The sequence below is a fragment of the Pseudophryne corroboree genome, chromosome 5, assembly GCF_028390025.1.
Source record: "Pseudophryne corroboree isolate aPseCor3 chromosome 5, aPseCor3.hap2, whole genome shotgun sequence".
Taxonomy (NCBI): Eukaryota; Metazoa; Chordata; class Amphibia; order Anura; family Myobatrachidae; genus Pseudophryne; species Pseudophryne corroboree.
The window spans coordinates 560,117,579-560,141,401 of NC_086448.1; the positions used below are offsets into that span (position 1 = coordinate 560,117,579).

The following is a 23,823-nucleotide window of genomic DNA, read 5'->3' on the forward strand; positions in this document are numbered from 1 at the left end:
AATATACTGCCATACCCAGGATTCCAACCTATAACCTGTTGCATTCCAGTTAAAAACCCTACTACTATTTTATCCTGCATAAAAACTATGAGAACTATATAAAGCTACTTGTACTTTGTAAAAAAAAAAAAAAAAAGAAGTCAGCATTGCAGTTGAGCAGATCTATGTAGTGTGCAGCCACACATCCAATCCCTTGCCACCACAAACTACATAGATCTGCTCAGCTGCAATGCTGATACTTTTTTTTTCACAAAGTACAAGGTACGCTTCAAATAGTTAGAATTCTCTAGCTAGAATTCTTTACATTTCTGTGCAAGGGCAGATAGCTCAATGAATAGAGTGAAATGGGTATACAGGCAATCGGTTAGAAAACCAGGTATGTCAGCATTATGAAATGCACTAATGGACAGTGTGACTGAATAGCAAAGAGGTCTCTCCCGGGTGGGGCGGAGACATGGGTTGCTGCGCGTTCAAGTGCCTTAAGCTGCACATTCAAGTGCAATAAGCTGGGTTATTGCTGGCAGTCTGAAAGGGGTAATATATATCATGTACATTGTGTATCCCCACTTTTTACCTTCCCTTAAGACAACGGGGGTCATTCCGAGTTGATCGCTCGCTGCCAATTATCGCAGCGCAGCGATCAGGTGAAAAAACAGCATTTCTGCGCATGCGTATGGCCCGCAATGCGCACGCGTGACGTAGGGGTACAAAGCTCTTTGTGGTTGTGCTCAGGTTTTAGCAAAGCTTTCCTTCGCACTGGCGGCCGCAAGAAGATTGACAGGAAAGGGGCGTTACTGGGTGTCAACTGACCGTTTTCAGGGAGTGTTTGCAAAAATACAGGCGTGTCTGAAAAAATGCAGGCGTGTCTGGCCGTTCGCTGGACGGGTGTATGATGTCAAATCCGGACAGGAATAGGCTGAAGTGATCGCAAGCGCTGAGTAGGTTCAGAGCTACTCTGAAACTGCACAAACTGTTTTTGTAGAGCTCGGCTGCACATGCGTTTGCACTTCTGCTAAGCTAAAATACACTCCGCAGTGGGCGGCGGCATATCGTTTGCACGGCTGCTAAAACTAGCTAGCGAGCGATCAACTCGGAATGACCCCCTATATACTGATATGCACAATGTGTTTACTGCACAGACCAATGACCCATCACTCATGCATTGGCAATGTATTTTAAGAAGTTATTTTAAGAACAATGGGGGTCATTCCGAGTTGTTCGCTCGCAAGCGGATTTTTGCAGATTTACTCATGCTAAGCCGCCGCCTACTGGGAGTGAATCTTAGCATCTTAAAATTGCGAACGATGTATTCGCAATATTGCGATTACACACCTCGTAGCAGTTTCTGAGTAGCTCCAGACTTACTCGGCATCTGCGATCATTTCAGTGCTTGTCGTTCCTGGTTTGACGTCACAAACACACCCAGAGTTCGCCCAGACACTCCTCCGTTTCTCCGGCCACTCCTGCGTTTTTTCCGGAAACGGTAGCGTTTTTTCCCACACGCCCATAAAACGGCCTGATTCCGCCCAGTAACACCCATTTCCTGTCAATCACATTACGATCGCCAGAACGATGAAAAAGCCGTGAGTAAAAATCCTAACTGCATAGCAAATTTACTTGGCGCAGTCGCAGTGCGGACATTGTGCATGCGCATTAGGCGGAAAATCGCTGCGATGCGAAGATTTTTACCGAGCGAACAACTCGGAATGACCCCCAATGTGGAAGCTCCAATAGGGCCATAATAATACTTTTACTTGTAAGTAACCTAGTTAGAAAAAGCAGGCATAGAAGTATTTATAGCGGCAAATTCAATTAGCTGCGAAAACGTGGTAGGTTAACGTGATTGACATTTTTGCCTAATTCACGTCTTTTTGCAGCAAAAATATCGCTTTCACAATTTGCTTATTCAATTAAAAAAACTGCGAAAATAAGAATACCCGAAAAAATTGGTGCCGAAAGTGAAAGTGCCACCCCCCCCAAAAACATAAAACACATAAACTAACATCGGATAACAGTATAGAAGGTTATTATTGGTTATAATAAAAGTATTTCTGGTACTTAAATTGGGTCGAATGGCTGTTAGAATGGGGTTCGGGATACCGGCGGTCAGCATGCCAATGCTGGGATCCCGACCGCCAGAATGTCAGCAGTGGAGCGAGCACAATGAAGCCCCATGCGGGCTCACCACAGGTTCTATTCCCACTCTATGGATGTTGTGGACACTCTGCCCCCTGCGGCATGCTGACCGCCGGAATCCTGACTGCCGGGATCCTGACTTCATCCCGGCTGTTATATGCTGGCCGCTCAGCAAATCGATGCAAAGCAGGGAGGCGCCAGGCTAGAGATGCGCTCTCCCTGCTCTGCTACACTGTACTGAGCTGCTGTCCCTGCTGCTGCACCTGTAACACTCTGTCACAGGCAGTGGCGCCGGCAGCATGAAGCCTCCTCTCCCCTCCCCAGTGACAGGCTGTGTGCGAACCTAAAAGGGGGCAGAGCTACATGCTGAAAAGGGGTGGAGCTACATTGGGCCAGGCTGCAGCAGCCTGCAACACAGGAGGATGAGCTGCTACAGCTCCTGCCAGCCAGAATTCCATAGGCGTGCGCAGCACATTTTGTTAGGGTGTGCACTGACAGAGGGGCATGTCAAGCACCGCCTATTGGGTGCAGCTAGCACCACCTATTGGTCGTGGCCATGGCTGCCATCAGAAATTATGGGGGCAGGGACTGATAGAATAGGCAGGCCCCCTTCCCCCTGGAAGTGGGTGGGTAGTCTTGTGAATAATGTGGGTGGAATTTCAACAGGGGTAGGGCTTTAACTGGTGCATAAAAACAAACAAATAAAGCATTTACAAAAAAAAAATGCAGCTGGTCTATAACATAACTTTGTCAAAAATAGGATTTTAATTACATACTGGTAAATCCTTTTCTCATAGTCGGCAGATGATACTGGGGTCCATTTAGTACCATGGGGTATAGATGAGTCAACTAGGAGCCATGGGCACTTTAAGAATTTGATAGTGTGGGCAGGCTCCTCCCTCTATGCCCCTCCTACCAGACTCAGTCTAGGAAACTGTGCCCGAGGAGACGGACATACTTCGAGAGAAGGATAGATAAGGATAGTGGTGAGCTTCCGAACCATCACACACAACAAGAGGAAAGCTAAGCTAACCAAACTTGAAACAGGAACAGCAATGGATGAACCAACATTACTTAACCAAGTAACCGTACAGGAAGAACGAAGCACTGGGCGGGCGCCCAGTATCCTAGCTGTTCGGCAGAGCTGTAAACCAGAGACACCCCGGGCAGTCGCCCAGGAAGAACTCATGACCTAGTAGAGTGGGCCTGTACAGATTTTGGACATGGCAAACTTGCCGTGGAATAAGCATGCTGGATAGTAAGTCTGATCCAGCGTGCAATTGTCTGCTTTGAAGCAGGACACCCAATCTTATTGGGATCATAAAGAACAAACAGTCTGTCTTCCTGTGACGAGCTGTTCTTTTCACATACACCTTCAAAGCCCTCACGACATTAAAAGACTTTGAAGTAGCAACCACAATAGGTTGGTTGATGTGAAACGCAGACACCACCTTAGGAAGAAATTGCTGACGAGTTCTGAGTTCAGCTCTATCCGCATGGAAAATTGAATAGGGACTTTTGTGAGACAAAGCCCCCAGCTCCGGCACACCTCTTATTGAAACCAAGGCCAACAGTGTGATGGTCTTCCACATAAGATATTTTACGTCCACCTCCTGTAACGGTTCAAACCAGACCGATTGGAGGAAATGCAGCACCACATCAAGATCCCAAGTTGCCGTGGGAGGCACAAAGGGAGGTTGGATGTGCAGAACACCTTTCAAGTCTGGACCTTAGGGAGAGAAGCCAATTGTTTCTGAAAGAAAATGGACAAGGCCGAAATCTGGACTTTTTTGGAGCCCAAACGTAGGCCTACATCCACTCCTGCTTGTAGAAAAAGCAGGAAACATCCCAGATGGAATTCCACCGAAGAATATTTTCTGCTCTCACACCAAGAGACGTATTTCTTCCAAATACGATCGTAATGCTTAGACGTTACCCCTTCCTGGCATGGATCATAGTCTGGATAACCTTGTTAGTGATCCCACTCCTGGCTAGAATCAGCCGTTCAACTTTCATGCCGTCAAACGTAGCCGCGGTAAGTCCTGATAGATGAACGGGCCCAGTTGCAGAAGATCCTTGCGAAGAAAAGGAGGCCACGGATCTTCGAGGAGCATCTCCAGAAGGTCTGTGTACCATGCCCTTCTTGGCCTGTCCGGAGCAATTAGAATTGCTTGAACCTTTTCCCTTTTTATTCTCTTTAGAATTCTTGGGATCAGGAAGTGGAGGAAACACGTACACCCTCTGATAGACCCATGGAGTCGTCAGGGAGTCTACCGCCACCACCTGTGGGTCTCTCTACCTGGAACAATACTGCTTGAGCTTCTTGTTGAGACTAGAGGACATCATGTCGATCTGTGGATATCTCCATCGACTTGTCAAGCACCTGAACACTTCCTGTTGAAGGCCCCACTCCCCCGGGTGCAGGTTGTGTCTGCTGAGGAAGTCTGCTTCCCAGTTGTCTACTCCCGGAATGAAGACCGCTGACAACATAACAGCGTTTCTCTCTGCCCAGAGGAGAATTCTTGACACCTCTGACAATGCTGCTCTGCTTTTCATTCCGCCCTGACGGTTTACGTACGTTACTGCTGTCACATTGTCCGACTGAACCTGAATGGCCCGATCTTGAAGAAGATGTGAGGCCTGCAGAAGGGCTTTGTATATGGCCCTGAGTTCCAGAATGTTGATTGGAAGAACGACTTCCTGACTGGACTATCTTCCTTGAAACTGCACCCCCTGAGTGACTGCTCCTCAACCTCTGAAGTTTGCAACCGTGGTTAACAGAATCCAGTTCTGTATTCCGAACCTCCGTCCAGCGATTAGGTGAGAAGACTGTAGCCACCACAGAAGGGAGATCCTGGCTTTTGGTGACAGACAGATCCTCTGGTGCATGTGAAGATGCGATCCGGACCATTTGTACAACAGATCGAGCTGGTAGGGTCTTGCGTGAAACCTTCTGTATTTAAGAGCCTCGCAAGAGGCAACCATTTTCCCCAGAAGTCGAATGCACAGATGCATCGATATCCGGGTTGGCTTCAGGTCATCCTGAACCATCGACTGGATCACTGATGCCTTTTCCAACAGAAGGAACACCTTCTGCGACTCCATATCCAGTATCATTCCCAGGAATGGTAGCCTCCGTGTTGGCTCTATGTGAGATTTCGGAAGGGTCAGAATCCACCCATGATCCTGGTGAAGTTTGGTTGAGAGCGCAATGCTGTCCAGCAACCTTTCCCTGGACGGTGCTTTTATCAGGAGATCGTCTAGGTACGGAATTATATTCACTCCCTGTTTGCGGAGTAGAAACATCATCTCTGACATTACCTTGGTGAACACCCTCGGTGCCGTGGAGAGACCAAATGGCTGGGCCTGGAACTGGTAGTGACAGCCCTGCAATGCAAACCGTAAGTGAACCTGATGAGGCGGCCAGATCGGAATGTGGAGGTACGCATCCTTGATATCCAGAGATACTAGGAATTCCCCCTCCTCCAGACCTGAGATCACCGCTCTCAGAGACTCCATCTTGAATTTGAACACTCGTAAGTACAGGTTCAACGACTTGAAGTTCAAAATTGGTCTTACCGAACCGTCCGGTTTCGGTACTACAGACACGTTGGAATAGTACCCCTTGTGTAGCTGATGAGGTGGAACTGGAACAATGACGTGACCTGAGCTCTGTTCCTGAGCACCTGCTGTTGCTGGTTTGCGTGGTTTACCTCTTGCGCCACTGGAGGAAGTAGAAGCACCTCTGGATTTGCCCTTGAATTTTGCAGCCCGAAAAGGACTGTAACGTAGAAGCTGAATAAGTCTTCTTAATTGGGGGGGCTGTGGAAGGAATATACGTAGACTTACCCGCAGTAGCTGTGGAGATCAATTTGTCTAATTCATCTCCGAACAAGGCCTCTCATGTGAATGGTAGGCCTTCCACGCCTTTCCTGGAATCCGCGTCAGCACACAGCCGGGAGATACTCATGAAGTACAAATGCTTTGCCGCTGTGCAATGCTTTTGTATTTCAGCGACAGGGCAGGGATTGACATGCGGGGCGGGCTAGCCCAGTGCTGGGTGTCCCCCCGCATGTCTGTGTTCCTGATCGTAGCTGTGCTAAATTTAGCACAGCTACGATCAACTCGGAATGACCTCCCATGGTTTTGCTCATTTGCTAACAAATTTGCTGCTGCGATCAGATCTGAAATAGGCCCTATGTTATATATTATACATACTTTTCTGCACCCACCTCACACTGACAGACCTCCAGGTGGGTACATACCGTCCTGCATCCACCTCACACTGACCTCCAGGTGGGTACATACCCTCCTGCACCCACCTCACACTGACTGACCTCCAGACGGGTACATACCCTCCTGCACCCACTTCACGATGACTGACCTCCAGTCGGGCACATACCTTCCTGTACCCACCTTACACTGACTAACCTCAGAGTGGGTACATACCCTCCTGCACCCACCTCACACTGTCTGATCTCCGAGCGGGTATATACCCTCTTGCACCCATCTCACACTGGCTGACCTGAAGGTGGGTACATACCCTCCTGCACCCACTTCACAAAGACTGAGCTCCAGGCAGGTACATACCCTCCTGCACCGACCTCACACTGACTGACCTCCAGACGGGTACATACCCTCCTGCACCCACCTCACACTGACTGACCTGCAGGTGGACACATAACGTGGGTACATACCCTCCTGCACCCACCTCACAATGACTGACCTCCAGTCTGGCACATACCTTCCTGTACCCACCTTACACTGACTAACCTCAGAGTGGGTACATACCTTTGTGCACCCACCTCACACTGTCTGATCTCCGAGCGGGTATATACCCTCTTGCACCCATCTCACACGGGCTGACCTGAAGGTGGGTACATATCCTCCTGCACCCACTTCACAAAGACTGACCTCCAGGCAGGTACATACCCTCCTGCACCCACCTCACACTGTCTAACCTCTGGGAGGGTGCATACCCTCCTGGACCCACCTCACACTGACTAACCTCTGGGTAGGTAATATAATCCCCAGCATATAAAGCAGACCTGACATGGCGCTAACCTATGTGTGGTTTCTCTGCACTTAACACACCTCTGAGGTAAATAAGGCTGGGACACTCAACATGGCGGCAGGGAAAGAATGCTTCAGTTCTACAGGAAAAAGTTGTAAAGGAAAAACGTTTTCCGTCACCTGCGGGTAGTAATAGCAACACCCTAACCGCATCCTGGGCAACCTTAGGGGCCTGATTACTGAGACCAGGGGAGAGCCGGAGCCTGAGACCAGGGTACAGAGAGTGATCCTGATACTGGGGGGAAGACCTGCAGCCTGAGACGCAGAGTGCGTATAGATAAACAGTGCAGGCATCTTTTAAGATCTTGTGCCCACGACGGAGCTCACAGGCCGGCAGCCAATCAGGAGCAGCTGTTGCGACCGCTCCTGATTGGCTGTCGGTCCCTGAGTCTTGATTTGGCTTGCACCTGGCGCTGTATACCAGCTGCCTGCTGGTGCTCCGAGTCCAGGCTGAAACTGGCTGGTGCCAGACATTAGGGGGTGCCTGTGCGCACCAGGCACCCCCCATGCGCACACCTATGCAGACTTTCTTAGGTAAGTGGATGAAAAGAGAGTGAGTGAGTGAGAGAGTGTGTGTGTGAGTGTGTACAGTATCTGTGTACTATATATGTGTGTGGTACTGTGTATGTGTGTAATGTATGTACAGTATGTGTGTGTGCATGTATATGTGTATGTGGTGTGTGTATATCTGTGTGTGTGTATGTATATGAATATGTGGTGTGTGTATCTGTGTGTGTATGTGTATGTATGACTGTGGCATAATGTGTGTAGGCATCACTGGTACAGGGGCGTTACGTGTGTAAGGGTCACTGGTGTTATGTGTGTAAGCATCACTTGTACAATGGCCGTTGCCTGTGTAAGTGTCACTGGTACAGACGGCGTTACCTGTGTAAGTGTCACTGGTGTTACATGTGTAAGCATCACTGGCACAGGGAGTTTTACATTTACATGTGTAAGCATCACTGGTACAGGGGGTGTTACATGTGTAACTGTCACTGGTACAGAGGGCGTTACGTGTGTAAGCATTACTGGTACAGGGGACGTTACGCGTCTAAGCAAGTATGAGGACACCCATACCATATTTGTTTTGCAAAGCTGTATTATCCTCTCACGATCTGGTTTAGGATGGTTGTGTGCAAAATGTTTAGCTCAGCAAAAATACAAGGCAGAGGCGGGTACAAGTGTATACGCCTTGGGCTATCTTTGCACAGACCTGATCCAATAAGTTCGATGGATAATTCCCCCCAAATTCTGTATCAGGGATAGGGTTACACTATTAGCCCTTATATGCAGATCCACCCATGGTTATCACTCCAAGCAGCAGCTTATCAGAACCGGTGGTAAGTAAATCTTCACCCTCACAGGCTACACATTGTTCAGATTCATCACAAGATGAAAGCCCAATTTATTCTACTTCATCATATGAAAAAGAGGTAGGTCTCAGCTCTGGAATTTAGCTGAGTTAATGAAAGCAATGAAGCCATTTTATCCTTAGAGGGTACAGCAGAGCCTGCGTTAAAAACCAGGGCACCGGTGTTAAACATCCCAAAACCTGAGTTCCCAGGGTCAGATCACCTGACAGAAATCATGGAACAGGGTGGGCTATGCCCGATAAGAAGTTAGGAATTCCTAAGAAATGGAATTCCAATTATCCTCTTCCAGCTGGGGATTGATAAAGAAAAAAAAAAAGGGAGGTGGCTCCTAAAGTAGATGCGAAATAATCTACATTATCTTTGTTTTCAACATCACGGATAGGAAAGTGAATGGGTCCCAGAGAAACCATTTATTTTCCTGTCCAGGGCAGCCATAAGGCCAAGCCTTGGCATCGGCTGGAATGGCAAAGGCAGTAGTTGCCTGGGCTGATGCATTGGAAGGAGATATTTCAATAAGAGCAAAGATCCCCATATTGGGGGTCATTCCGACCCGTTCGCTCGCTGCATTTTCACGCAGCAGAGCGAACGGATCCCTGCTGCGCATGCGCTGGCGGCTTTGTGCGCCTGCACATGCGGCATGGCCGATGGCCGTGGCAGGACAGCGATTGCCTCTGCCTGATTGACAGGCAGAGGCGATCGGTGGGCGGGAGGGGGCAAAACGGCGGCGTTTAGCCACCGTTTCGTAGGCGCGGTCCGGCCAACGCAGGCGTGGCTGGACCGAACGGGGGTCGGGCCGCGGCGGCTGCGTGATGTCACACGCAGCCGCTGCGGGCCGGGGAGCAAGGAGTAGCTCCCGGCCAGCTCGCAAAAAAGGCTGCGCTGGCCGGGAGTTACTCCTTTACTCCTGAAGTGCAAAGGCATCGTCGCTGTGCGATGCCTTTGCACTTCTGCGAGGGGGGGCCGGCACTGACATGCGGGGCGGACTAGCCCCGTGCTGGGCGTCCCCCCGCATGTCAGGAAAGTTGATTGTAGCTGTGCAAAATTTTGCACAGCTACGATCAACTCGGAATGACCCCCATAGCTCATATAAAAAATATGGGCAAAGTATTTACTCCAGGGCATCAGCCCCAACTATACCTGCTCGTAGAGCAGTTTAGCTGGGTACGCGGAAGCTGATTCAGAATCTAGGAAGGTTTTGGAATCATTGTCTTTTTTTGAAAATATTCTTTTTGATAATAATTGACAGATATTCTGGAGTCAGAAGCAGACTCCAAGAAGGTCAGGTTCCTTCCACATACAGTTTCAAACCTGAAAGTTCCGCATTTCGGCCCTTTGTGGTATCTAACAAGTTAGGGAAGACTAGGAAAGCATTGGGCTACCAGAAGATCTACAGCTACACCACACTGGATGGGCCCAATATCAGATGATTTTTGTCAACTAAGCAGTGTTGGGCCTTGTTAGTACTCGGATGGGAAACCATCTGGAAAGACCAGGTGCTGTAGAGAAATAAACCATCACTGTGATGGTGTGGGGCTCCGCCTAGGAGACCAACTTTTTCAGGTCACACAGATCTGGCATGGTATCTCTAGTTTATGCTTTCGCCTTCAGATTCAAACAGTGTTCAGAGTCCTGCTCAGTACGAGAGAAACCGCAGGTTCAGACATATGGTGCATGTGCTTGGCTGAGGAGCCAATGGGGCAAGGTTTTACTCTAACCTGGTTTTAATCGGAAGCCAAATGGGTCATTTCGGCCCATGCTCAGTCCTAAAATGCTGAACAAATACATTTGAAATCTCGGTTGCAAGTGGAATCGTTATGTTCCTTATGTGTGGCATGGAGCCAGGGGTTTTATGGTATCCCTGGATATACAGGATTCCTATACCACTGTCCATCTGTGCTATCCAAGGTTGCTATCCTCCAAACAGCATTTTCAGTTCTAGCCCTTACCTTTTGGGTTAGCCACAGTCCCCAGAGTATTTACCAAATATATTGGGGTAACAACTTATCTCCGCGAGCAGGGGTTAAGGATGTTCCCATACCTGGATGATCTTTTAATTCTGGCATAGTCACAGAGACTGCTCTTTGTCATCTGCAACAGGCAATAACATGTTTGAAGAGGCAAGTGACTCCTAACTTGGAAAAATCGTCTCCAGTTCCGTCACACCGGATGACTCACTTGGGGGCTGTACTGGATCAGGTCTACAGAGAGTAATTCTTACCTCGCAACAAGATATCCATGGTTCAGCATAGGATTCAGGATTTGCCACACAGTCAAATGGTATCCATTCACGCAGCAATGTGGATGATGGGTTTGATGGTATCTGCAATGACAGGAGGGAGTATGCACAATTCCACTCTAGGTTTCTGCAGCGTCTGATTCTTACCAAATAGAATCTACAGTCACACCACACTGGATATGCCCGGATCTCATCGGATCGGGGAAGATCAGCACTGTTGTCCTGGTTGGTACCTGGAGGGACCAGCTGGGAATACTAGGTGTTGTAGGTATTAACAGATTGCATCAGATAATAAAGAAGGACTATGGTACTTACGATAAAAGTAAGAAGGTCGTTAGCCTGATGGCTACAGACATCCCAGCTGGACAAAGTGAAATCCTTTTGATATCAGATTGGGAAGATTCTGACACTGGGGATCAGTGTCAGGAAGATTGTGTTCCCAAAGAAGAAAGGTGTCTACCGATAAAGGTTGGAACCTCGGGCCATATACAGGGCACCGGTGTAGGCACGGGACAGTCTTCAGGGAGAACCAGTCCAGTTCCGCTCGGACAATGCGACGGCAGTAGTGTACCTCAACATCAGGGAATCAGGGAGGAACTCTCAGCCGAAGAGTGATGAAAAAGGTAAGTCACATACCTAAGTGGACAGTACTTCATCATCCAACCTTGTCCGCCGTTCTCATTCCAGGAATCCTAAACAGGGAAGCGGACTTCTCAAGTCGACACACCATTCAGGGAAGTGAATGGGCTCTACACCCAAAGATCTTCCAGACTCTAGTAAACAAGAGGTGCTTGCCAGGGATATCTCATAGCGTCTTGGTTGAACAACAAAGTGCTCACATACAGATCAAGAACAAAGGATCCCAGGGCGATCTGTGTGGATGCCTTATCGGTGAGATGGGACCTTCGTCTGGGGTATGGGTTTTCCTCTAAGTAATTACCCTATTATCCAGGGTGGTGAGAAAATTAAAACAGGAAGACCAGCAGAGAATGGCAATGGATGCTCTACTTCTGCTCCCTCATCATCCAGACCTACAAACGCAGGGTCCTGGTTATCACAGACATTTCGATCAACTGTTTTTGACAGCGTGGCCTTTGAAGCCTCTATCCTGAAGTCAAGAGGATATTTTCAACAGGTGATTCAAACAGTGTTTAGAGCAAGGAAACCTTCCTTAGCTCGCCTTTATCACCAAATATGGCAAGCCTATATTCATGGGTGCAGAGAAAGAAGGTTGGACCCTAAATCTTTCAGAGTTCCGGGGTCTTAACATTCTTTCAAGCACGAATGGATAAGGGTTTGAAGGTGGCTTCCTTGAAAGAGCAAGGGTCAGAATTGACTGTAGGGTTTCAAATGTAAATGACCAACTTACAGTATGTGCATACTTTTTTCTCATACGTCCTAGAGGATGCTGGCGATGCTTCAAGAACCATGGGGGTATAGACGGGATCCGCAGGAGACATGGGCACTTTAAGACTTTAAAAGGGGTGTGTACTGGCTCCTCCCTCTATGCCCCTCCTCCAGACTCCAGTTAGATTCTGTGCCCAGTGAGACTGGATGCACACTGAGGAGCTCTCAAGAGTTTCTCAGAAAAAAAGACTTTGTTAGGTTTATTATTTTCAGGGAGTCCTGCTGGCAACAGGCTCCCTGCATCGTGGGACTGAGGGGAGAGAAGCAGACCTACTTCTCTGAGTTCAAAGGCTCTGCTTCTTAGGCTACTGGACACCATTAGCTCCAGAGGGTCCGATGACTTGGTGCGCCTAGCTGCTCGTTCCCGGAGCTGCGCCGTCACCCCCCTTGCAGAGCCAGAAGACAGAAGCCGGGTGAGTATAAGAAGATCAGAAGACTTCAGTGATGGCTTTTGAGGTACCGCGCAGCGGGCGCGCTGCGCGCCATGCTCCCACACACAGAACGGCACTGAAGGGTGCAGGGCGCAGGGAGGGGGGCGCCCTGGGCAGCATAAATCCTCAAAAACACGACTGGCAGAAGTATATAAAGTGCCTGGGCACTAATTACAGACCCCCGCCAGTATAAAGATGCAAAAAAAGGGGCGTGGCTTAGCCCTCACAGCTCTGACCAGCGCCATTTTCTCTTCACAGAAGCTGCAGAGACGCTGAGCCTGGCCTCCCATGCTGCTGTACAAGTAACAGGGTGCAAAACAGGGGGGGGGGGGAGGGGCACAAGAGATTTGGTGCTAATTATTTGATAGTAAAAGCGCTAACAGGTCTGGGCAGTATATTACTCGCTTCAGAACCGGGACAGGAGCTGGGTTGTGAGCTGGCAGAAATCCTTCTGTGTTTCTCTAACAGGCTTTGTTGTGGGTCTGTCTCCTATAGCGCCAGTGTGGTTGTGGGTGTCAGTACGTGTGTGTCGACATGTTTGAGGCTGAGTGCTTTTCCCAGGAGGAGGCTGGAGTGGGGACAGAAAAGGCTGTGGGAGTGACCGTGTCGGCACCGCCGACGGCTGATTGGGTAAATATGTTGAGTGTTTTGAATGCAAATGTGGCTCGGTTGACTAAGAGATTGGATAAATCTGAGTCTAAGAACCAGACATGGAGGAAATCCATGGAAGATGCATTATCACAAGCTCAGACCCCTGCGGGGTCACAGAAACGTACGTTTACCCAGATAACAGATACGGATACCGACACGGACTCTGATTCCAGTGTCGACTATAGTGATGCCAGATTGAATCCTAAACTGGCTAAGAGCATTCAGTACATGATTGTGGCAATAAAAGAAGTGTTGCATATAACGGAGGACCCTGCTGTTCCTAGGGTCTGTATGTATAAAGGAAAGAAACCTGAGGTAACGTTTCCTCCCTCTCATGAACTGAACGCTCTTTTTGAAAAGGCTTGGGAAAATCCTAAAAAAGAAAGTACAGGTTCCCAAAAGAATTCCAGTGGCATATCCGTTTCCTTTTGGGGACAGGGAAAAGTGGGAGTCAGCCCCCACGGTGGACAAAGCTCGATCGCGTCTATCCAAAAAGGTGGCGCTTCCGTCTCCTGACACAGCAGCCCTAAAGGATCCTGCGGATCGTAAGCAGGAAAATTCATTAAAATCCATTTATGTCACTACGGGTTCGCTACTCAGGCCTTCCGTTGCGTCGGCATGGGTGAGTAGCGCTATTGAAAAGTGGGCAGATAACTTGTCATCTGAGATAGATACCCTAGACAGGGATAGCGTGCTTTTGACTCTGGGTCATATCAGGGATGCTGCAGCATATTTAAAAGAAGCTGTAAGGGATATTGGCCTTTTGGGATCAAGGGCCAATGCCATGGCAGTCTCAGCTAGGAGAGCATTGTGGATTCATCAATGGAATGCTGATGCTGACTCTAAGAAGGCGATGGAGTCTCTACCGTTTAACAGTAGCGTCTTGTTTGGTGACGGCCTCACTGACCTGGTATCTACGGCTATCACGGGTAAGTCGTAATTTTTACCTTATGTTCTGGCACAACAGAAGAAAACGCCCCACTATCAGATGCAGTCCTTTCGGCCCAATAAATTAAAAAAAGGACGATGATCCTCCTTCCTTGCTGCGAGAGGAAGAGGAAGGGGAAAAAGGTCACAGGCTGTGGCAAGTTCCCAAGAGCAGAAGTCCTCTCCGGCTTCTATCAAATCCACCGCATGACACTGGGGCTCCTCTGCGGGACTCCGCACCGCTGGGGGCACGTCTCAAACTCTTCAGTCAGGTCTGGGTGCACTCGGACCTGGATCCTTGGATATTAGAAATAGTAACCCAAGGGTACAAATTAGAGTTTCAAGACGTGCCCCCTCACCGATTTTTCAAATCGGCCTTTCCAGCTTCTCATCTAGAAAGGTAGGTAGTATGCGCTGCAATACTAAAGCTGTGTCAAAATCAAGTCATTGTCACAGTTCCCCCATCACAACAGGGGGAGGGTTTTTATTCGAGTCTGTTTGTGGTCCCGAAGCCGGATGGCTCAGTCAGACCGATTCTGAACCTAAAATCCCTCAATTTCTTTCTAAAAAAATTCAAATTCAAGATGGAATCTCTCCGAGCAGTGATCTCCAGTATGGAGGAGGGGGATTTTATGGTGTCGGTCGACATAAAGGATGCTTACTTACACGTTCCCATATATCCTCCACATCAGGCATACCTGAGGTTTGCTGTTCAGGATTGTCACTACCAATTTCAGATGTTACCGTTTGGTCTGTCCACAGCACCAAGGATTTTCACCAAGGTTATGGCGGAAATGATGGTTCTCCTGCGCAAGCAGGGAATTACAATTATCCCGTACTTGGACGATCTCCTCATAAAGGCGAGATCCAAGGAGCAATTGATGAAAAATGTTGCGCTCTCACTGACGATTCTGCAACAACATGGTTGGCTACTAAACTTGCCAAAATCACAGTTGGTTCCGACGACACGGCTGTCGTTCCTGGGTATGATTCTGGATACAGAATTACAGAGAGTTTTTCTTCCAGTGGAAAAGGCTCTGGAGTTACAGAACATGGTAAAACAGATTCTGAAACCAGCAAAGGTGTCAGTTCTTCAATGCACTCGGTTGCTGGGGAAGATGGTGGCGGCCTACGACGCCATTCCGTATGGCAGGGTCCATGCCAGGGTGTTTCAGTGGGACCTGTTGGAGAAGTGGTCCGGGTCTCACCTGGACATGCACCGGAAGATAATCCTATCTTCCAGGACCAGGATCTCCCTTCTGTGGTGGCTGCACAGTTCTCACCTTCTGGAGGGACGTAGGTTCGGGATTCAGGATTGGATCCTGGTGACCACAGATGCAAGTCTCCAAGGCTGGGGAGCAGTCACACAGGGGAGAAACTTTCAGGGAAAATGGTCAAGCCAGGAAGCTTGTCTGCACATAAACATTCTGGAATTAAGGGCCATATACTACGGCATTCTGCAAGCGGAACATCTTCTTCGCGGTCTGCCCGTCTTGATTCAGTCAGACAACATAACAGCAGTGGCATACATAAACCGCCAGGGCGGAACAAAGAGCAGAGTGGCGATGGCCGAGGCCACGAAAGTTCTTCGCTGGGCGGAAAGACATGCGAGCACTCTGTCAGCAGTCTTCATTCCAGGAGTGGACAACTGGGAAGCAGACTTCCTCAGCAGACACGAACTCCATCCAGGAGAGTGGGGTCTTCATCAAGAGGTCTTTGCAGAAGTCACAAGTCATTGGGGAATTCCTCAAATAGACATGATGGCGTCCCGCCTCAACAAGAAACTTCAGAGATATTGTTCCAGGTCGAGGGACCCTCAAGCAATGGCGGTGGACGCCCTAGTGACACCGTGGGTGTATCCGTCGGTCTATGTGTTCCCTCCACTTCCACTCATTCCAAAGGTGATAAAGATTATAAGAAGGACAACGGTTCAGGCGATACTCATTGTTCCAGACTGGCCAAAGAGGGCCTGGTATCCAGATCTTCAGGAGTTGCTCATAGAAGATCCCTGGCCTCTTCCTCTACGGGAGGACCTGTTACAACAAGGTCCGTGCGTGTATCAAGACTTACCGCGGTTGCGTTTGACGGCATGGCAGTTGAACGCCAAATCCTAGCCAGAAAGGGTATTCCCAATGAAGTCATTCCCACTCTTCTTCAGGCTAGAAAGGAAGTAACGGCAAAGCATTACCACCATATTTAGAGAAAATATGTGTCTTGGTGTGAGTCCAGGAGGGCTCCTATGGAAGAATTTCAGCTGGGGCGTTTGCTCCATTTTTTGCAAGCAGGTGTGGATGCGGGCCTAAAGTTAGGCTCTATTAAAGTGCAAATTTCGGCCTTATCAATTTTCTTTCAGAAAGAATTGGCCTCCCTTCCAGAAGTTCAGACCTTCGTGAAAGGCGTACTGCACATCCAACCTCCATTTGTGCCTCCTGTGGCACCGTGGGATCTTAATGTGGTATTGCAGTTCCTGCAATCTCATTGGTTTGAACCTTTACGTAAGGTTGAGTTAAAATTCCTTACTTGGAAAGTAGTCATGTTGTTGGCCTTGGCATCCGCAAGGCGGGTATCTGAGTTGGCAGCTTTGTTTCACAAAAGCCCCTATTTAATCTTCCATGCTGATAGAGCGGAGTTGAGAACTCGTCAGCAATTTCTGCCAAAAGTGGTTCATCATTTCACGTAAACCAGCCTATTGTGGTGCCAGTGGCTACTGATGCCTTGGCGGATTCGACGTCTCTCGATGTGGTCAGAGCTTTGAAAATCTATGTTGCCAGAACGGCTCAGATTAGGAAAACAGAGGCTCTGTTTGTCCTGTGGGCTCCCAACAAGATTGGGGCTCCTGCTTCTAAGCAGACTATTGCGCGCTGGATCTGTAATACGATTCAGCAGGCTCATTCAACGGCAGGATTGCCGTTACCGAAATCGGTGAAAGCCCATTCTACCAGAAAGGTGGGCTCATCCTGGGCGGCTGCCCGAGGGGTTTCGGCATTACACCTTTGCCGGGCAGCTACTTGGTCGGGTTCAAACACCTTTGCAAAGTTTTACAAGTTTGATACCCTGGCTGAGGAGGACCTCTTGTTTGGTCAATCGGTGCTGCAGAGTCACCCGCACTCTCTCGCCCGTTCTAGAGCTTTGGTATAAACCCCATGGTTCTTGAAGCATCCCCAGCATCCTCTAGGATGTATGAGAAAATAGGATTTTAATACCTACCGGTAAATCCTTTTCTCTTAGTCCGTGGAGGATGCTGGGCGCCCGTCTCAATGCGGGCTGTATCTGCAGTTTGGTTTTGGTTACAGATATGTTAAGTACAGTCAGACTGTGGCTGAGGTTGGTCATGCCGTTGCATGCGTTGTTGTTGAATGCCATGTTGTACGGCGTGTTTGAGGTGTGAGCTGGTATGTATCTCACCTTAGTTTAAAATTAAATAAATCCTTTTCCTCGAAATGTCCGTTTCCCTGGGCACAGTTCTAATAACTGGAGTCTGGAGGAGGGGCATAGAGGGAGGAGCCAGTTCACACCCCTTTTAAAGTCTTAAAGTGCCCATGTCTCCTGCGGATCCCGTCTATACCCCCATGGTTCTTGAAGCATCCCCAGCATCCTCTACGGACTAAGAGAAAAGGATTTACTGGTAGGTATTAAAATCCTATTTTTACTAGGGTATGCTGCACATTCAGCTTCTGGTTGTTCCTCCTACAGTGCCGTGGGACTTTTGTTAGTCCTCAAAGCTCTTCAAGTTGCCCATTTTGATCCACTTATTAAAATGGATTATAAATGATTTTTCTACTGACTACAGAGTCAGCTAGAGGAATATCAGACTTGGGGGGCATTGTCATATTGTTCCCCATTTCTGAGGTTTTTATCCAGAAACCCAGATCTAGCTCTGAGAACTTATTTATCTTCCCAAGGTGATGACTAAGTTCCACCTTAACGAAGAAAGGGTTGTCCCGGCCTTTCAGGTTCCAGACCCTTCTGCGGGAGATGCATCGCTGAACGAGATCCGTGCAATAGGGATCTACGTGGATTGTACCAGTGCCATCAGATAAGCAGATTCTCTTTTTTCTCTATGGTTTTCACAAGAGAGGATGGCCTGCTGGTAAACAGATGCTGGCAAAGATAGCTTCAGATGACTATTTCAGAAGTATATTCTCTAAGCTGATCTCCCTATTCTGGCTAATGTCTCTGTTCATTCTACTTGTAAGGTAGGTCCTTTTGGGCAGCACAATGTGGTGCTTAAACAGAACAGGTATGTAAGGCAGCCATATGGTCTTCCGTATACACATTCATTAGACATTATGCCTTGAATACCTTTGCCTCTCACAATGCTGAATTCAGACGAAGAATTCTCCTGTACATCAGGAGCGTCCCCACCTCTAAACTGCTTTGGGAAAACCCATTGTTATCCTGTGGACCCTGCCAGAGAAATATACGTTATGGTAAGAACTTACCGTTGATAACGGTATTTATCCTAAGTCCACAGGTTCCAGAGGGATCCCACCCTGACGCACCTGATTTGAGGATCCTTTTACTCGCTAACCTCTTCCTTCTTGTACAGAAGGGTGTGCATGTGTGTTCTTCTCGCATGATTAGGGCTCTACATGATGCTCCTGCCTTCTGCTCTGGAATACAACTGATTTGCCTGAGCCAGTGGGCGGGGATATATGGACGGGCCCGTTACATCCTGGGAGGCCAGAAAGCTTTGATCGATTGGTGCCAATTCGCTGACGCTCCATCATATCCCATTGTTATCCTGTGGAACCTGTGGACTTAGGAGAAATATCGTTATCAATGGTAAGTTCTTACCATAACGTGTATATATATTGTTGTATGCAAGCATTGCCTATTGACTGTGTAGCTCTGTGGCAAGTTCCTATTGGTTCCCAGGCCGATCATCTGCATTATCAATTGCCTGTATAATCCTGTTGCAAGTTACTATCGGTTTCCAGGCCGATCATCTGCATTACCAATTGCCTATACAATTCCTGTTTCAAGTTACCATCGGTTTAAAGGCTGATCATCAATATTACCAAGCATCTGTGTAAAGCTCCGTTTCAAGTTATCATTGGCTTCCAGGCCGACCATCGTTTATTCCAAGTTGTCACCATCTGTTCCCAGGCTGATAGTCACCTGTTCCTGTTCAGCATCTGTTCCCAGGCTGATAGTCACCTGTTCCTGTTCACCATCGGTCCCCAGGCCGCTTGTCATCTGCTCCAAGTCTCCATCGGTTCCCAGACCGATCATCGGTTGCTCCCAGTTACCATCGGTACCCAGACCGAACTATCTCTAAATGACTGTTTATTTCAGAGACTCTATCAGCTTCCATGCTGAATCATACGTTTACATTCACATTGCTCCAGTTTCCTGTGTGTACTCAAATACCATTTTTCAGCCTCCTCATTTCCTCCATCGCACCACCACTGACCCACAAGTGACCCCTCAGGGAAAAGACACAAACCCAGACCTGACAGTATAGACTGATGTGCAACTGTCGTGCAGTATGGCTCTGCAATGTCGGATGCAGATTGGCAGCAGACTGTCAGTGATTGACAGTCTGCTGCTGTTTGGAGGTAGCGACTGCCGTTGTTTACCCACTGTTATGGGGAGTGACAAGGCCAGGATGTCAGTCGGGAGACTGAGATTTCCTGGCCTCTTTGTTGGATCTGCGGCGGCTGGCTTGCGCGACCTCATGGGTTACACAGAGAGCAAATGGTGTCCTAGAACGCAACTTGGATCACTAATGAAAGCCTCCTGCTGCTTCCAATTAAGCAGCAGCGATAGCAACTCCAAACACATCTGAATTAGGTCCAGTGTGATAAAAACAACGCTATTGGTATTTTCTGGTATGCAGTACCCCACAATTTGTTTTTGGGTATACTTATTAATTCTTGGATCTGGTTCCAGAATGGGAAACAAACTATGCATGCGTATGCACCGCAATGCGCAGGCGCATCGCACGGGTACAAAGCGGATCACCGCTCAGCGATGGGTTTGTGCGACGGATCCATTCGCACGGGTGATCGCAAGGAGATTGACAGGAAGAAGCTGTTTGTGGTGGAAACTGACCATTTTCAGGGAGTGTTTGGAAAAATGCAGGCGTATCCATGCGTTAGCAGGGAGGGTTCCTGACGTCAATTCCGGTCCTGGACAGGCTGAAGTTATCGCAGCGGCTGAGTAAGTCCTGGGCTGCGCAGAGACTGCACAAAATCTGTTTGTACAGCTCTGCTACACATGCGATCGCACACTTGCACAGCGAAAATACACTCCCCCCATAGGCGGCGACTATCCGATCGCATGGCTGCAAAAATCGCTGCCCAGCGATCAGGTCTGAATTACCCCCTAAGTTCTATGCTGCTATCTTGTATAAATATACCATGTGACCAGACATTACATCACACTATTGGCTGGCACAAACAGGCTAAAGTGCAATTAGTATATTTAGAAGCAAATTCATGTTTGTACGCACATGCCTATGCAGCTACAACTTTTCAGGCTACGGACTTCCTAATCATCACTGAAGCTGCCGGCCAGAATAGAATATAGACGCCTGATTGCAGTGTTGACGCAATAACAAGAAACAATGGTCACGCAGACCAGCGGCAGCAGTAGCAATGCAGGCACCATGTTTCTCTATGGAATACATATGTAATCCCGGCTGTCAGTATCCCGACAGCAGCATCCTGTCAACCGAGATCATGGCTGCAAGGCAGGGAGTCCCCTCGCTGGCTCGCCACGCTTCGGTGGCGTGGACCCACCACCCGAGTGGTAATACATGACTGCCCTCGGGATTGCGGCCGCCGGCATTTCACCGGCTGTCGGGATTCCGGCATCGTTATATTAACTGCATCCTTTCTTTACGTACAGGATTTCAGCTGCAGGCAGATACAAACATCATAAATGGCCATGACAAGTCTGCATTACCTCCCTCAGATGGTCACTTGCTGTCAGGCACTATGCATTAGAAATCTCACTGTGCGCTGCGTTGTAAAGGTACTTTGGCGTGTGGACAGTGCGATCGCGGCAATAGAACAATCTACCGTTGCGTGAACATCGGCATTGTGTACATACTTGAATTAGACCCTATTTTATAAGAATAAATGTCTGCATTAAAACTTCTAGGAGAGAGTGAGGAAAATTTTTATAATAACTGCATATAAATATAATTAATTTCCTTCAACTCATCATGTTGTCATATAGCTGGAAATAAGCAAGATAACGCCAGAGACTTAAAAGTGGTAACAGTACAAACTTTTACTGAAAAAACATCGTCCATTTCTGCAAATAACTCCATTTTGTTGCACATCTCCATATTAACATTTTAGACAAATTATTCAGTTACATGTATATAGCACAGTATTATGAGCATAAATATGGAGATTTCCTCACATATCCCTGTAAGATAGAGTAGTATGTTCAGCTGAACAAATATATCATAAAATCTTAAATAAAATGGATTATTCTTCATAAAAATCACCTTTGTTGGTTAATATCCCTTTCACACTTATGGGTATATTCAATCAAGGTCGAAACTGCCGTCTTGTCAAAAAGACAACAGTTTTCGACTTTTTCAGGTCGGAAGGGGATCCGAACCTATTCAGTCCCCAGCTTTTTTATTTGACAAGTCGGGGAATTCGACTTGTCAAATAGTACGTGAATCGGCGGTATAGCTGCCGATTCACATGCTTCTGAGGGAAACAGGGCCAAATCCGACAGGTTTTGGCCCCGTTTCCGACCATCTCTGTCCGACTTAAAAAAAAGTCGAACTGAGATGAGGGACCTGAGAAGGGGGAGAGCCGCGGGCAGACGGGGGACAGCAGCGCTACAGCACAGCGCTGCAGGAGGATGTGGCACAGCCGCCGCTCACGGCAGCGTCCACCCGGCTCCAGCAAGTGAGGTCCCGCTTGCTGGAGCCGGGTGGACGCTGCCGTGAGGTCTGGTGGCTGTGCCACATATTCCTGCAGCGCTGCTGTCCCCCGTCTCCCCCCTCTCCGGTCTCTCATCTCAATTTGACTTTTTTAAAGTCTAATTGAGATGGGCAGTGAATAGTCCTTGTTGGATCCATTCCGACAAATGCATGTCGGACTGGATCCGACCTCAATTGAATATACCCCTTAGCCTTTCGACCTGGGTCTCGGCTACATGTGACCAGACCTGCTCAGTACCAGGATTACTCCCGGGACCAACCCAAGTCGCCTGTAGTGTGAACGCCATTACTTGGGTCACACCTAAAAGAAGCTGATTGGCGGGGACAGTAGCGATTGGACATGACATCATCTTCAAGTCTCCAATGTAAGCTGAAAGTCACTGGAAGACCCGGGTCTGTTGTGAACAGTGATGACCCAGGAATAACCCGGATCCGTCACCCATGTGTGAAAGGCAGTAAGTACTAAAACCCCAGCTTTGACCCGTGTTCAGTGACCGGGATCTGAGCCAGGGTTTATGTGTGAAAGGGGTATTATACGCCCATGTGCTGAGCCTGTTCTAAACCCCTTTCCAGCATATTTGTAAGAGCCGCATATTGTCAGTCTTAACACATATGTGGCCAATGTATTTAGAAGCAGCGATGTATCGCACAGTGAAAATATTTTAATATTTCTACTAAAATCATTTTGATAAATAAACAGCTGCAATGTCAATCTTACAGATATTTTTCAAATGTTTAATTTTGCAATAATGTTTTTAAAAATTTGTAAGTCTTCAACATTTCCAATTTTAAGTGCGATTAAACACCTGACCCTGGAAACACATTTCTACTATCCCTCTCTTAGTTTATCTGCACTTAGAGCTAAAGTTAAAAGGTGTTCCATTTTTGAGGGGTCCGCTACTGAGATTTTTGGGGTTTTCATGTTCCACCTTCTCACGGCTGAAAATTGTATCTTGCTCACTGTCGAACTCTGACTCCGATACCATAAGACTTGAGTTGTGTTCTGTGCTCCTATGTTTTATACCTGTGAAACAGAAAGATTACAGGAGCCATGGTTCAATGTGTAATTGCAACCTAAAACTGGGTACACACTACACGATGCGCCACACGCCGGCATTGACAAATGCATACACACTTGCCAATGCTGGGAGCGACAGCAGTAGTATGGCCCTCGTCAGTGATGTCTTCTGTTAGCCCTGCAGCACGCCCGACCAGAAGACATCGCTGACGGCTGCGGGGGCATCCAAATAGTGCATACGCACTTATTGATGTGGCCGATATATCGTTCCGCTGCGGATCAGAATGATCTATCATCCGATTATATTGCTAAGTGCATACCCAGCTTACTCAGAATGCCGACGCCTGAATCCCAACAGACGTCATCCTGGCAGTAAGTATGCTGAAGATTCCTAGGATTAGGCCGCGGGTGGGAGGGGTTTGGTTTAGGTACCACCGGGGAGGTTAAGCTGCTGGGAAGGAGAGTTATAGTTAGGCCGCGGGAAGGGTTAGGGTTAGTCGCCACCGGGGAAGGTTAGGCAGCAGGGGTGGTGGGGGGTTAGATTTAGGCTGCGGGAAGAGAGGGGTAAAGGGAAGGGTAAGCATACCTAATCCGACCCGTCGGGATTCTCAGCATCGGGATGCTGGTTTAGTCTTTTGAGTGCCGGCATCCCAAAC

At 48.2% G+C, this 23,823-nt stretch overlaps 2 protein-coding genes across 3 annotated transcripts in view; one reads left to right on the forward strand and one right to left on the reverse strand.

The window, feature by feature from the left end:
* MRS2 (magnesium transporter MRS2) overlaps window positions 1-23,823 on the forward strand; it is a 287,514-nt gene that overhangs the window by 250,639 nt on the left and 13,052 nt on the right. The window lies entirely within an intron of this gene.
* Window positions 22,247-23,823, reverse strand: part of LOC134928033 (dyslexia-associated protein KIAA0319-like) — a 49,468-nt gene continuing 47,891 nt past the window's right edge. For both annotated transcript variants that reach the window (XM_063923257.1, XM_063923256.1), the window contains exon 12: window positions 22,247-23,173. In XM_063923257.1, the coding sequence (XP_063779327.1) occupies window positions 22,995-23,173 (179 nt within the window). In that variant the 3' untranslated portion in view covers window positions 22,247-22,994. The remainder of the gene's footprint in view (window positions 23,174-23,823) is intronic.